Below are 15,075 nucleotides of genomic sequence, written 5' to 3'. Positions count from 1 at the left end.
ACCCTCAAACTGCTTTCTGCACTTTTGGGGCTTTGGTGCTGTTGAAAATTTTTTGGGTAAAAAATTACCCAAGCTGTCTTTTTTTAATTTGTTTGCCAGTTTCTAGATTATTTACCATTGTGAAGCTACTTCTTGTTTACAAACTCCTTGGCTGGGATGAGTCTTGGGCCAAAAATTAAAACTCTGGGTGAGTTGTTTGCACACAAAAGAAGGTGTGAACACAGTGATTGTAGTGTATGACTTGATACAGTTAAAGATACACCTGAAAGCTGTTTGCCACCCTGTGTGCTCCTGACTTACTGCCTAGCACCTTCTCTGATGTTTGTGGTGGACTCTTTATCAAAAATACTTTATCTAGACTCTAGCCACAGACTTGGCTGCTAGGCTGTCCCTCATCTACCCTAAAAAACTACACTGAGGCTGCAAGGTTTCACTGGAAGCCAAAGCTCACTACTCAAATATCTTTACAGGAAAAACCTGCTCAGTTTTGATACATGAATTTAGGCAAGCTTATCTTTGCAGTTACCAGCTGAGCAGATTTGAAGCAGCCATTCAGTCTCCAGGCTGCCCCAATATTTACTTGCAATTCAGCATGTCAAGCTTTGCCATCAGTGTTATTCATGGCCAGGCTACTGCTTTCAGCCTGTCTGAAGACCTGAATGCAGGCAGACCCGTTTATCAGGCTGAGTCTAGATCAGACATGAGGCTCTGCATTGGCCTTTTCTTCTCTCAGGAGACTCAGTTTACCATAAGGTGTTCAGTAAAATGTCTGTGAAAGAACCTGGCAGGTTCTGTCCCTTTGACTCTTCCGTTCCTCTCTGTTCCTGGCATCATATTTGTGACAAAGAGCCCACTACAGCATCAGAGAAGGTGCTGGGCAGTAACAGCCAGGAGCAGAGGGTGGCAAACAGCTTTCAGGTGTATCTTTAACTGTATCAAGTCATACACTACAATCACTGTGTTCACACCTTCTTTTGTGTGCAAACAACTCATCCAGAGTTTTAATTTTTGGCCCAAGACTCATCCCAGCCAAGGAGTTTGAAACAAGAACTCACTTCACATGGTAAATAATCTAGAAACTGGAAAAAAAAAATAAAAAGAAGACAACTTAGGTAATTTTTTATCCCCAAAATTCTCAATTCAAAATTCATCCAGAGTTTTAATTTTCAGCCTGAGTCTGTTTTGCTCGGTGTGCTGGGTTTGCCCTGCTCCCACCCTCCATTTCGTATTTTTGGATGACACATAGAATAACTGTTGGTGTAACACTTGCTGTTGAAATAGCCAAATGCTGACTAATCTGGAAGAAGAATCTGGGAGTTGCTGTCTTTTTCTGAGGGGAGAATATATTTCTTGGCCATGTATACGGCTCCATGGAAGGCTGGAGATTGTCCCCTTTGCAGCAGTCTGCATGGATTGTAATAGAATAGCTTCTGGCCCAAGTTTTGCTGAAGTTGAACCATCCCAAGGTTATTTGCCATCTTAATTGCTTTTCAATCATGGCTTGTAAATTGAGGTAGAAGGCAGAGGAGGATGGGAGTGTTATCATACCTATATAAATGAAATTTCCACTGTCTTTTGACATTGTGAAATGTCTGTCGTGACCAAGTGCTTTGTTCTTTAGACTGCTTGTCCTTGCAGACTCTTCTTAATCCACCAGCACCTTGCATGTGAATCAAATTCCCTTTGAAGATCTGCAGCTCTGAGTCTGACATGGGAGTTTGATCACTGAAGGGTTTGAGCAGGATGTCTTGCTTCTTGCTGCCTGCTTTTAGAATGAAACACAAGTCTTTGAGTATATATAACTCTTCTGGGATTCATATAGAAACAGATGAAAAATTGTTGTTGTAAAGAGGGTAGCAGGATTTTTAACTGTTAAGAGAAATTAACTTGTATAATAATGTTCTGTTTGAGTGAATGCTCACTTGTGTTCCTGCCTGGTGATGAGCAGCAACGCTGCAAGTTCCTTCCAAGAAGTAGAGAAGTATCACAGTTAATTACTGGTTTTCTCAAGGCCTGTTATTCTGGGGGAAGGAAGGAGGAGAGGAATGACCTGCTCCAAGAGCCCTGTAATTACAGCTGCAGGAAGAATAGTGTAACTCTTGGTTTAAGGAATTCTCACTCTCCCCGTCTGAGCATACTGTGTTCTGGTTTTGACAAACAAAAAATTCTTACTCTGTGTATTTAGTGTCTCTGGCTGCTGTGTTCATGATGGTTTTAATTGGGGAAAAAAAGCAAATTTCAGAAATGCTGTACTGCAGTAACTGTTAATTGTGTCTCACTACTGGGCTTTGGGAGTGGGTGAGGTCATTGAGCTTCCCCAGTGGGGAAAGAGCTGCTGGTGGAAATTCTATGTGTTTGTGGGGTTTGGGATTGGGTTTTTTATTATTCATTTTGTAGTTAAATCATGGATGGAATTTACCACTTCAGCGGTGTTTGATGTTAATTAAATGCTGACCCTCCTGATTTTGTGACATTGATATTGAAGAGACAGAAATACTTCAAAATTCCTGGTATTACATAAGGATACAGTTTGTGGAGTTAATGCATTCCTTGGCATCCTGCAGAATGCTTAAATGAAACAGTGCTAATGGTGTTAAATGTGCTGTCCTTCTGCCCTGTGAACTCTGACTTAAGTGTTGGCTCCTATTCAAATGGCTTTACTTTTCTGTTGTTTTTCTTTACAGGCAGATTTTGAGGAGTGAACGGGAAGTACCGGACTCGATGAGTTTCCAGCGAAATGTCGGAAAAGTCAGGCCAGAGTACAAAAGCAAAGGATGGAAAAACAAAGTATGCAACACTCAGTCTGTTTAATACTTACAAGGGAAAGTCACTGGAAACTCAGAAAACCACAGGTGAGTAAGCTCTCTTTTACAGTTGCATTCTTTCAGTTTCATCATGACTGCAGTGCTAATTAAGAGTGCAGAATATATGAGTACATATATATGAATATACATATATGAGAATATATAACCACAGCATGGTTTTTCATAACTGCTTGGTGCAGCAGTGAAGTGGAAGGATTGTGGAAGGCAGCATTCATTAGAGTTTCTGCTTAGCTGTAAACAGGAGTGTCAGTTCAGAGAGACAGCATTTGCAGTCTAGTAGGAAGTAGAATGTGGGCAAATAAATTCCCCAGCTGTGCATTTTACTGCATTAACACTTGCCATACTGGGAGTGTTTAATTAAGGAAAAGGCAATGCTCACTTTAAGCTCAGGGACTTTGATTTTTGGACAAACACTGGATAAACCTTACATTGATATCTCAAATGAGCCTGCTTTTTCATGAGTCATTGAATGGAGAACCAGAGGGAAATGATGTTCTGAAGGTTTTGAAGTTGACAAAGTTGTCTAAATTGTGTGTAAAGGAGAAAAAGTGTGCCCATGCTTGTTAAAGTTTGCCACAATATTATTTTTAAAGGTTGAAACTGAGCTGTTTGCTATGATGCAGCTTACCCAAGGCAGTAACTCATGCTTGTTGTCTCAGTTGGTTACTTGGTAGGTTGAATGTCCTGTGGGGTGCATTAGCTTTGTACTTGTGGTCTGGAGTAAATACAATTTGTAGGAATGTTTCTGCAAGGGCAGCATCTGCCAGCTGAAATTTGCAGCAAAAAAGAAATGGGCTGGACCCATAGGGGTATTCCTGGACTCATCAATGTACATTAAGTTCCAAAAGAGCAGGAGGATAATGCTTGACATTAACATCATATTATAAATGGGTTCTTTAGCTGTCTGTCACTGAATGTTGTATATAAAGGTGAGGCCATATATCTTTTTAATCTGTGGAATAGGCTAACCATAATGACTCACCACTCAAAAAGTATTGCAATTTTTCCAAACCCAGTCTCTTCAATTCCCTTTTTTAATAATTAATATTTAATTTAAATACTAAATTCTGAATCATTTTTAAATTTTTAATTCTTAACAATCTTAAATTTTTCTGACTTTCTTACAAAACATTTTTATGTAGCTCTGCCTAAACAGGAGTTGTTTAAGAGTTAAGAGTTGTTAACTTGCACTTTCTGTTCTGGCACACAGTTGCCGCACGCCATGGATTGCAGAGTCTTGGAAAAGTTGCTATTTCCAGGAGGATGCCTCCCCCAGCTAATCTGCCCAGCCTCAAAGCAGAGAACAAAGGCAACGACCCCAATGTGAACATTGTGCCTAAAGATGGCACAGGATGGGCTTCAAAACAAGAACAGCACGAAGAAGAGAAGTAAGTGAGAGCTGAGCTTGGGCTTGATCTGCTGGGACATTTCTCTCAGGTTTGCCCAAATCTTGGGATTGGCAGGACCTGGGAAAAAATTGGCTACACTGGAGTGTCCTCAGTGTACCTACCAGAGAGGAAATAGCACCACTGTTAATTCTTGTCAGGAGGAATCTTGCTAGTAGAAGGATAGTTAAAAAAAAAAAACAAACAAACCTTGCACCAAAAAAACCCTCCTCACATTTAAGTTGAAAATTATCTGCTTATAAATTCCATATGAGGAGAAGAATATTTCCTTGGACACATAAGTTTTGATGTCTGCTGACAGGAAATACTACAGCACACTTTTTTAAGATCAGTACCATCACCTTAAATAAAATTCTCATGAAACCCCAAGGAACACAGCAGGAAAATTAGAGAATAGCTTGCAAGTTCATGAGAGTATGCAAAAATCCACATAATTGTGCCTGTGCTGATGTATGGCAGAGAAAACTCAAAAATTTAAAAACTCAAAAATTCTTGGTTTGCACACGTTTGTTGAAATCTCTGCTTTATTTTCCTGGTGGTTGTTGATATTTGCACTTTTATTTTTTTGGCTAGAACGCCATAAATTCTACAGACTTTGAAATTTTTTTTTTATCTTAAGCTTTACAGACTCCTCCAGTATGTGATAGGAACAAGACAGAAGTTGTAGTAGTGTTGATGCACTGTTTGTGTACTTTGTATGGTACAAATTTCCCATGCTCTGTGCAGTTTCATGTGCTAAATTTGTTTCACATTTGTACAGCTAAAGAAAATAGAATGAAAGGATCACAGAATCATAGAATGTGCTGAGTTGGAAGAGATCCATCATGGTCATCGAGTCCAACTCCTGGCCCAGCACAGGAAGAAACTAAATAGAAACCAAAACTTTTCAGTTTCTGATTGGAAAGTATTTTAAAGCAGTTCTTTTTTGCCATGCAAGCTTAAAATAGGATGTCATTCTCATGACATTAGTAGAAGCAAGGTTTAAATGTTAATTATTTTCATTGAAATTGCTCTGAAAAACATTGGAATTTAGGGACAGTGGTTGTATGTTCTTAGTGCTTGTGAAAGCAAAAGATGAGGTTTAAAGGTTTCCTTCCCCATCTTTCTCTCCCTTTTTCTTTGTATATGTTCTTACCTTTAAATACCAATTTTTGGCATCTCTCTAAAAACCTGTTAGACTTCAGAAATACAGTATTTAACCTTTTATTTTAAACTTTTGAAACTCCAGCTTCACAGTTTTGAGCCCTGTGTTTTGTTTGGTAGTTCAACAACATCTCCCTGTACTTCAAGGTCACTTAAACTTTGCCCTGTTAAATCTGTGTTGAGCTGGTAGCTTGTTTGACTAAAAAAAGCTTGTTTCCATGGCCATGTGTTAGAAGATAGCAGTAGTTGTTCTGTTTACAAACAAATAAGTAGCTGGGCCTTATCTGCAACTGGAAGTTGTATTTTTATATGTATTATTCTGATAAAGGCTTCAGAGTCCACTTAAAAGTGAAACTAATGGGGGAGAGATTTGTTCCCAGGAACAGGTGTGTATGCCCAGGCCACGAGGAAATTCTTCTATATTTAGACCATCTGATGTGTTTGCTCAGATCTTAAGATCATTTATTTGACTACTGCTGTGTTTGTGATATTCCAGTGTGCTTGAAATGCTGCAGTGTACATGTGAAGTGTTTTATTGTTCCTCTCAGAAGTGTTGCAGATAAAGGTTACATCTTGATAACAGCTTGCTTTAGTTTAATGCCTTTTCTCTTGTATCATTGCATTGGAGTTCACATGAATGTGTTGTTCCTTGCAGTTTTGAAAATTAATTCTTTTACTGCTTTCTCCAGTTGTCACTCATTCTGTGGGTATTGCCTCAGTCTCTTTCCTGGATAGTGCAGGCTGTTGTGTATTGTTTAATTAATTCAGCTGAGTTCTTTTCCTCATCCATATTTGCAGGGCAGTGCTTGGTTAACTAAAATTCTAAACAGGCTGGTGTTTGAAAGAGGAGAAATGCAAGGAGTAGTTTCTTAAATATTGTTGGTTTTGTTTTGCTTGTGTCACAAAGTACAGCCATTTCAGTCATAAATTCCCAAAGCCTGCTCAGAAAATGTGCAGCTGTAAGAAAATACAAATGAAAAATAAAAATTGAGAACTGGGTTGTTTTTTTCTAGATTGTAATACTCTCTTGGAACATGAAAATTGCATTTAGTTATCTCTATGAGAAGCTTGTGTGTTTCTGCCCAGCAGTGATCTTTTTAATGGTATTTGCTTCTCTCTCAGTTCTGAGAGTCCTGTGTAGTGCTTTGGGTTGATGACTGCAGAACCCAAATGGAACTGACTTCTTAGTGCTAGTCCTCAGAAATTTAGGATCACTTGAGGATCTACTTGAAGCATTTATAGTTGTTTCTTGGTTAAGTGACATGACCACCATGCTGCTTCTCTCCTCACTGGTGTAATAAAGTGATTCTAGACTACAGGATTTTCCCCATAATTCTGGTTTTATCAAAAGTTCCTACTAAGGAGCTGGAGGGTTAGGCTTAGTTGGTTTTAGACAATAATGCTTTGAGTCTTAAGTTACCTGAACATGCAGATTTCAGAAATAGCCTTTATTGAAAGAAGTTGAACAGTATGACTGAATCTGCAGACTAGAAAGAGGGCTTGTGTCTGGTTTTTACACTGGACAAAAGGAGTGCTTGTGCCTCTTCATTGTTAAGATGGTGAGAATGAGACCATTTCTTAAGACATAAGTTTCTGGGTTCCAGTTCATGGTACCCATAGAGTTTTTCATTGTGTCTTCAGCTTTTCTTATCAATTCCTTTTATTTGGTAAATCCTGACATGTATTTGCCTTCTCTCAATTCATGGTGGTCTTGGAAGTGTTTTCCTGTTAACTCCCAAGGCAAGAGAACATTAATCCAAATTATCCCCTTCGATGGTTGTAGATGGATTGTTTTTTTGATTGTCCAATACACTTCTTTAAAAGCTGTAATTCAGTTCATGCCTGGCTGCATTTTCTGCCCAGCCATTTTCATTCACTCCTCTCCTCTTTGGGAAATGGAATCTTGAAGTAATTAGCTAATCTATTTTATTTTTTAACTGTTACTATAACAACTCCTTTTATGTAAGAAGAGTAGTTATTGGTTCTTCAGCTGCACAACTCCCTTATTTTATTGCCTTGTTTGCAGTAGCCATCCTGACAATCTTATTCTGTGCTCACCCTCTTGTATTCACAAGTGCCTTTCCTGTGATTCCAGACAGCCAGACGTGCCGCAGACACAGCCAAAACCTGCTGTTCCTGCTCCTCCAGAAGCAGCTCCTGTTGCCAAATCCTGGGCCAACACCAAACCTGGGGGACAAGACGGTGAGTGCTGCTCAGGGTGGAGGGGTTCTGCACTGGATACCAGGCTGGGACTGTGCTGGGGGAGACCCCCACACCCAGCAGTCCCTTGAGGCTTGGCCAGGCCAGTTGGGACTGGGGAAAGTTGTGGAAGCAACATTCCAGGCTGGGAAGTGAGCCCATCCCCAGCCACTGGATTTATCAGCAGGTCTGAGTGACTTCTACAAGATTTTTGTAATCACCTCTTTTGAATTGGCAGGAAAGTGGTGGTAAAATCTTCAATGTGGCTGTGGTGAGGAGGGCAAATCACAGTCAGTTCTTACAATACAAACAATTTTGGCATGGGAAGGAGAGCTCTAAACAGTTGGTGGTCATTCTGGTCATAGGTTTGGATCATTTTGTGCAAAGTGTGTGTAGTTTTGTCTGTTGAAACATGTGAAACAGCAATACTTTGCCCTTCATTTTATAAATTCCTTGGTTATTTTAGTATCAAAGTGATAGTGTTTAAGTAGTTTTCTTTTCGGGAAAAACATTAAAAGTGTGTTTTAAGGGTTATTTAACATAATTGGATGAAAGGATGGAAAATTGTTGCCATCAGTGTGACTCTTAGCTTGAGCATTCTTATTACAGATGTAAGATCAGAACTAAATTTTGAGCAGATTTTTTTAAAATGCTTGTAGAGTGAGAGGTTACTTAAAATTCTTCTGTCTCCATTACGATAAATAACTTGTGTTTTATTCCTTAAGTTTGATATTTGTGAGCTTTCCATGGCTATAAAATGGAGTTAAGGCTTTGCAGTTGAAGAATTGAGTTCTTTTCTGAATAGAAATCTTAAAATAATTAAATATTAATTACATGGGAGGTAATTTCTTAGATATTATATAGTTTGTTAACATCACATATCTAATGATTTGGGCCTTTTTTTTGCACTGAGAATTAGAAGTGACAATGCTAGATTCTCCATTTCTTGCTGCTTAATGTTTTCAGTGTTGTGCCATAAAATACAGAAGCTTTTCTCCTTTAAGCTTTTATAAGATTTGTGGAATAATAAAGAAAAAAGAATTAACACTGATGCAAAGTGATTTGCATAGCAGCCTTCCTGCAGAAGCTGATAAGATCATCTCCATGACACAGGAAATAGTGATTGGGCTCAGTAGCTTCAAAATACATTTAGCTAATTATTTCATAGTTACCATGGCAGCTCGTGTGCCAAGCCCAGATGGCACCCTCATTTCATTCAATTAATGCAGCAGTGGGTTTGCTGTTTCAAGAAGCAGCACTGGATGGGAATTGGCAGCAGCTGTGTGCTGTCCTGGGTTTGAAACCCAGGATCCACCTGTTGTGTTTTCCTGAGCTGCAGTTGGCTCTCAGAACCTGCAGTTTGAGCCTTCCAGCAGCCTCGTGCTCTTGGAAAACTTGGCTGAGGCAAGGCTGAACCTTTCTCTGATCCTCTTGGTGGCCATGGAGAAGGGAAAGACTTAAGAAATGTAACAGCAGCATGTATTTTTCAGCTGAAAGTTGGAGTAAATTACTACCAAAATATCTTTGAATTTTTTAACTTCTTTCTGAACTGCTGGTTCCCAGTGTCATTTTTTTCAAGTTTGTAGCTTAAACACAGTCAAGGAGATCTCTGGTGTTGTTCATTGTGTAGGCTTGAGCAGAAAGCATTTTTCAAGATTCATAAAACTCAATGTTGCATGCCACAGGATCTCAGAAGGGGCTCCCTTGGCTGGCAGGTCATCTGGTTGGTAGGACTGGTTTTCTTTCCCATTGAACAAGTCATGGGATGTAGCTGCTTGGGAACAGCAACAGTCCAGTGTCCTTTAAGAAAAAACAAAATAATGTGGTCAGTAGAATGTGAAGACAGAATGAAAACTGAGAGCTCAAGGAAATTTGTAGACACAGGGATAAATACATTTTACAGGTATTTGCTGATGTGCCTTTACAGAGCACAGAGTAAGGAATTTATCCTGTGTTCAACTCTTAAAAAAAGAGAAAACAACCAACTGAATAAAAGCCCCCTGGGATCCCTGCATTTTATATTTGTGAATGATTCTTTCAGAGATTGGAGAGAACAGAAGTTTTTCTAGTTGTTAAAAAAGAAAAGCCCATTGGACACAATATGTTCAGATCCTTGTCAGTGAGTTTGCCCTCTCCCATAATCCATGTAGCCTAATACCACATTCCTTACAGTAGTCAGTAGTAGGGACAGGAACAGGCTGTTATTTAGGCTTAAACCCCACTCAGATTATTGGTGATTTGGCACAGAAATGCTGCTGATCTAATAGGTCACTATACATTATGTGTATGGGGAGGAAATTGGTGCAAAGCAGATGCCAACAAAACCTTCTGTCAGGGAAGACAGCCTTTATATGTGACTTCCATACCATCTACAACAGAAGTCTTAAATTCCAATCTTGAGGATGATGTCAGGGGTTTTAGAAATCAATGAATGTTGTTCTGATACTTTTTGCATAATGTAAAAGCTCTGGTCTTTTAAAGTCCTGGGGATTTCTTACTAGAACAGTAATTAATCATAAACGTGCTTGCAATTACATAGTTGCCCATTCTTGGGTGGACTATAGTTCTAGAGTGAAAAGAAAATTTTGTCTAGGAGTGGGGAAAAGTGTTTACAGAGCTGAGGAACTCCAGGTACTCCCTGGGCTAAGTCTTGTTCCTTTGTCCATTGTTGCTCTCTAGTGCTTTTGGATTTTTCTCTGCTTTAACAACTGTGATAGTTGGTGTAGTAAACTTAACAACTTCAGTAGCAAATGTGAATCCTTTATATTGCCAGTAAATGACTGTGGCTTTAACATTTAAATGTTTAACTTTCTTCTTTTAAAGCTTTAATGTTCACTTCTAAAGGATGAGTAGGCTTCTGTTGCTTCCTGAACTGTTGTGACTCTGAATATCTTGCTGTGTAGGTCCACCTATTCCAATCAATAGTTATTTCCAGCAAGAATTCCCCAGTCTGCCGGCAGCTGGGGACCAGGAAAAGTCAGGCAAAGATAAGGATGCACCTGAAGATGGATCAGGAGCCAACCTACGACCACAGAGTAAGTGTGAGCTACAAATTGTTGTGAAATTGGATTGTTTCGTGTGGAGCTTACTACTTGTGCCCACTGCAAAAGAAATTGATGAATATGTTGTTTCAATCAGCACACTCCTGCTGCACTTAAGAAATGGTTACTGGGGGCTTTAATCTGCTTTTCTGTGTTCCTGGTGAGTGGAAAATAGTGTATTTAATCCTATCACTTCCCCTTTTCCCAGTCTACTCCATACTGTAGTTGTGTGCTCTCAGGAGCATTAGTTAGTTGCACAATGCTGGCATTACTGATGTCACAGCAGGTGAGAGACCTCTTTAAAGAACTCTCCTAGAATTAACTAATTACACAAACAGTGATCAGGGCTGGCCTTAAGTGGTTAGTACTCATAAGAGTGGAGCCTGAAAATTCCTGAAGAGGAAGTTCAGTCTACAGGATGCCAAAAGAGTGAGTTGTGCCTTGAAAGGTCATTGGCATCTTCAGCTCCTGGATGCATTGCTCTGATCTGCTGGATCTGTTTCAGCAGTGGGGGATTAGATCTGGTAAAAACAACCAAAACAGTGCTGGATTTACATCTCTCAGGAAAGAAATGTATTTCTTCCCCACATCCCTTCAATGGGGAGGTATTTGGGAATGTGCTTGTTACCAGTGGAAAACAGGATTGCTTTCTCTTTCAGAAGTTTGGTTTTAATGAGGTTTCATGGACTAGAGGTCCTGTCCTGCCCTGTGGCTGGCACTGTCTTGTGCCAGTGATAGGCACTTTAGAGGGCTTGGGTTCTCAGGAAATCCATAACTCTTTCCTTCTAACAGGCCTTGGTTTTCCTTGATTTGTTTGTCAGGTGCTGCAGACCAAGGCCAGGTGCCTGTTCATGTCTTCTCTTGATTTTCATCTAAAGAATAAATTGTCAGGAAATGGGAGAGCTGTTCTGCACCAAATGAGAGCAGCTATGTGTCTGTCCAGCCTCCTGCAGGCAGTTACAGTTTTGGTCAGCACTGTACATGCTATATTAAGCTCTTCTTTCCTGTCTGACAGCAGAAAGCTAAATTAACTTGGCAAGTAGTCCCCCTTCAGCAGCTGTGCTTCCCACCAAAGATAAGTGCAAGAACTGTAATGGATACTTTGGAGCAGAGTTTAACACTGCTTAAAGGGTTTGTGCCCCTAAAGAAACATTCTTTACAGTGTGTGTCTCTGAATTTTTGTTGGTTTCCATTGATCTGAGCACTGCTGCTGAGTTTACTCTGGTGGATTTTTTTGTCCTGACCCACGCTCTGCAGCCAGAAGCTCCTAAAAAAATGGAGTGCCTGGCACAAATAGTAAGTCATTAAAATCCCTGACTTTTCCTGGACGATTTGCTAGATATTCACACCAGAAGTACAGCCCTTATCACTTCTGTTCCATCCCTACCAGGCAGAGATGCGAATCAGACTGTACCTGTCTTCACTTGGACACATAGCTGTGCATTGCCTTTCTTTCTGAGCTGCTTGAGAATTTCCTGGTAGGCCTTTGCTGCTTAGGAACCTTGATCTTTGCCTTGACAGCATCTTCACACTGAGTCAACAGTGGCCCACTTAGCACAGCTAAATCTGTTTTCTTTCTTGTGCTATAATCAGTGTCCTTCCTAAATTGCACTGTGTTTTGGAAGGTAGAATGGGACCAATAGAGCAGTCCATAAATTTAGCTCTGACCCTTCAGGAACACAGCTGGACCTAGGGCTGAAGAGAATCAGGAGACAGCTTCTGTTGGTTCTCAAGTGGCCACTGCTTGTTTCTGTAGCAGACAGGAACATGTGTCTGCTGTGTCACCAAGGACTGCGTGGGAACAACGTGTTCTTCACCATCCCTGGCTGGAAAACTGCAATTTAAAGTCTATTCTTGGCTTTTCTTGTGCTGATTCTGTCCATGCAGATGCTACTGGTTGAAGGGATGGGGGTAATAAAAACAACTCTCCTGGTTCTCCAACAGATCAAGAAGCAAAGGCTCTGGGACAAGAAGATGGCAGTGCTACACCAGCAGAACAAAATGATGGCCAGAAGGCAGGAGACAAGAGGGATGTACGGTTGCCACAGGTCCCTCAGCCCAAGCTGAATGGCCAGCAGCAGCCATCCATCTCATCCCAGTACAGAGCAATGATGCCTCCTTATGTGAGTGAAGAATGATTTTTAAGCAGCAGGGATTGGTTTTTGGCTAGTGGGATTTTCTTATGCCCCTTTCTCTCCCATCCATGGGATTCTTACCTGCTGGAGGGGCAGGGTTGAAAGCCAGCAGCTCACAGGATGTGGCTCTTTGTTCCTACAAGGAGTTTGAACAACAAGAGTTGATTAACACATCCAGTCACTTCCCCTTGGGGACTTGAGGTCACCCATTTGTAATATTAAGCAAACAGTTGTGAGTGAAGAGTCTTGCTTTATTTCCATTACTTCCTTTGATGGTCTCAGTGTGCTTAATGGAGTGATACTTTTTAATGAATGGCTTCTGTTCTTAATCCCTTTTCAGATGTTTAATCAATATCCCAGAATGGCATATCCTCCCTCCATGCAAGGTCCAACAAGATTTCCTAATTCTGAGCCAAGCAGGTAAGAAACCTACAAGTGGTGGTGGTTTTTGTCTGGGTATGAACTTTGTGACTTAATTTTAAAAAAGAAATCATTTACCCTGAGTATCCCAGTGGTGATTATACACTGCATAAGAGCTGACACTGGTCAGTCTCAAAAGTTTTGCTTGTGTGGAGCAGTGCCTTGGAGTGTCTGGAGTTTGTGAGCTCAACTGCAAGACTTGGGGCAGTTCTGCATATCACAGGGTTTTGGATTGTGAAGAGCAGGAGTCACTTGCAGGAACATATTTGAAACTTAAAACCAGTATTTTGCCCATAAAAAGACTTTTTCATTGTTACAGTGAAAGGAGTCAATTCCTGGTTCTCAACTTTGATGATTTCCAATTAAAGTTGAGCTCTAATGAACTATAAAACTAATATTCCACTTTTCTGTGTGTTTTTCCATAGTGAAGGATACCTGTGCATGATAGAGTAATTATTTGAATTCTGGTATTCACGTGGATGAATGAGAGTTCACTGTGCTTGAAACAACAGTGCTGTATATATCAAATAATGGTCCTACAAGTTGACCTTTTCTCTGTCATTTGTGGCTAAGTACCTTTTGTTTCTCTCATTTTTTAGAGGCCCAAGGGGAAGAGGCCCACCCTCATGGTGCTCAGAACCTATTGAACGTCCATCCATTCTTAGTGCTAGTGAACTCAAAGAGCTTGATAAATTTGATAATCTGGATGCTGAGGCTGATGAAGGCTGGGCAGGTAAGAACATCAGATTAATGGTCTGTTATTTGCATGCTGAATGTTTCTGAAAGATTAATTGAATCTCTGTTTATGCATCAGGTGCTCAGAGTGAAGTGGATTACACTGAGCAGTTGAATTTCAGTGATGATGATGAGCAAGGAAGCAGTCAGAAAGAGAAGGAAAGTGGGTGAGTTGGTGTTGCCAATTAGATGTGAAATGTCACTTAACTAGATTTTTGAAAGATAAAATGAAATGAGTGCAAGTACTCATTCCAGTAGCACTAATTCCAGTAATTTAATACTGTATTCAATTGCATAACTGCCTGCAGACTCCAGCCAGCTGGGTGTGGAGTAGAAATTATCCTGACTAAGAAACACTGAGGCTAGGAGATAAATCACCAAATACCTGTGTGGAATACACATTCTGTTTTTTCTTACTTCTTTGCACATAGTGATGAACAAACACCATCAAAAGATTCCCAGAGTCCTGATGGCCAGAAGGAAACAGAAGAACAGACAAATGCCAAGTCTGCCACCCAGGTTTCCACAGCAGCAGCCAAAGGGTCTTACAGCAAAAGCTCTCAGCTTGATCAGGTTTGTGTGCTCTTCTCTGCAGCTCCTGTGGCAGCAGCCTTGTCAGGAGAGCTCTGACTCAGGTGTCTTTCCAAACTGTCAGGTCAATTAAGGCTATGAACATGAGGGGAAGGCATTAGCTGCTGAAAGCATTATCTGAGCTGTGCTAACTGATCAGGTGCTGCTCAGACAACTTAGCTGCCTCTGGTAGCAGCACAAAAATAGCATGGCTTTATGTAGTGAGTCCTGCCCCACACCCCTGAGGGGTGAGAGCTCCTGTGTCAGGCACTCTGACAGGCTCAGTACTCTGGTGTGTCCATCCCTGGAACTGAATGAAGCCATTCTGCTGTTTATCAGGTTTTCTAGTGGATAAATAGCCCACATATTTTTCATGGGTGTGGGGATTTTTTTAGTATCATGGTCCACTTTCTGCAGTGCAGCTTAGCTGTGAGTTCACTTCTCACACTAATGGGTTTTATACAGGCCATGTAGAATCCTTCACTTCAGCCATTTTTGGTTTCCTCTAGTACAGGAATATTTCCATCTACCTCAATTTATGTCTGCTACAGCCCAATTTCCCTTCCCACCCAGGAAAAGCTAGTGTGTTTTGAAAATTTCC

At 40.5% G+C, this 15,075-nt stretch overlaps 1 protein-coding gene across 18 annotated transcripts in view; it reads left to right on the top strand.

The window, feature by feature from the left end:
- Positions 1-15,075, top strand: part of PRRC2C (proline rich coiled-coil 2C) — a 67,393-nt gene that overhangs the window by 13,131 nt on the left and 39,187 nt on the right. For all 18 annotated transcript variants that reach the window (XM_015636335.3, XM_015636340.3, XM_033516526.1 and 15 more), the window contains exons 2-10: positions 2,685-2,852; positions 4,036-4,213; positions 7,470-7,576; positions 10,477-10,608; positions 12,559-12,737; positions 13,090-13,169; positions 13,769-13,902; positions 13,984-14,071; positions 14,336-14,477. In XM_015636335.3, coding sequence (XP_015491821.1) covers positions 2,738-2,852; positions 4,036-4,213; positions 7,470-7,576; positions 10,477-10,608; positions 12,559-12,737; positions 13,090-13,169; positions 13,769-13,902; positions 13,984-14,071; positions 14,336-14,477 — 1,155 coding nt within the window. In that variant the 5' untranslated portion in view covers positions 2,685-2,737. The remainder of the gene's footprint in view (positions 1-2,684; positions 2,853-4,035; positions 4,214-7,469; positions 7,577-10,476; positions 10,609-12,558; positions 12,738-13,089; positions 13,170-13,768; positions 13,903-13,983; positions 14,072-14,335; positions 14,478-15,075) is intronic.

This window comes from Parus major, chromosome 8 (assembly GCF_001522545.3).
Source record: "Parus major isolate Abel chromosome 8, Parus_major1.1, whole genome shotgun sequence".
In the NCBI taxonomy this organism is placed as follows: domain Eukaryota; kingdom Metazoa; phylum Chordata; class Aves; order Passeriformes; family Paridae; genus Parus; species Parus major.
This window is presented reverse-complemented; position numbering and strand designations above follow the sequence as displayed.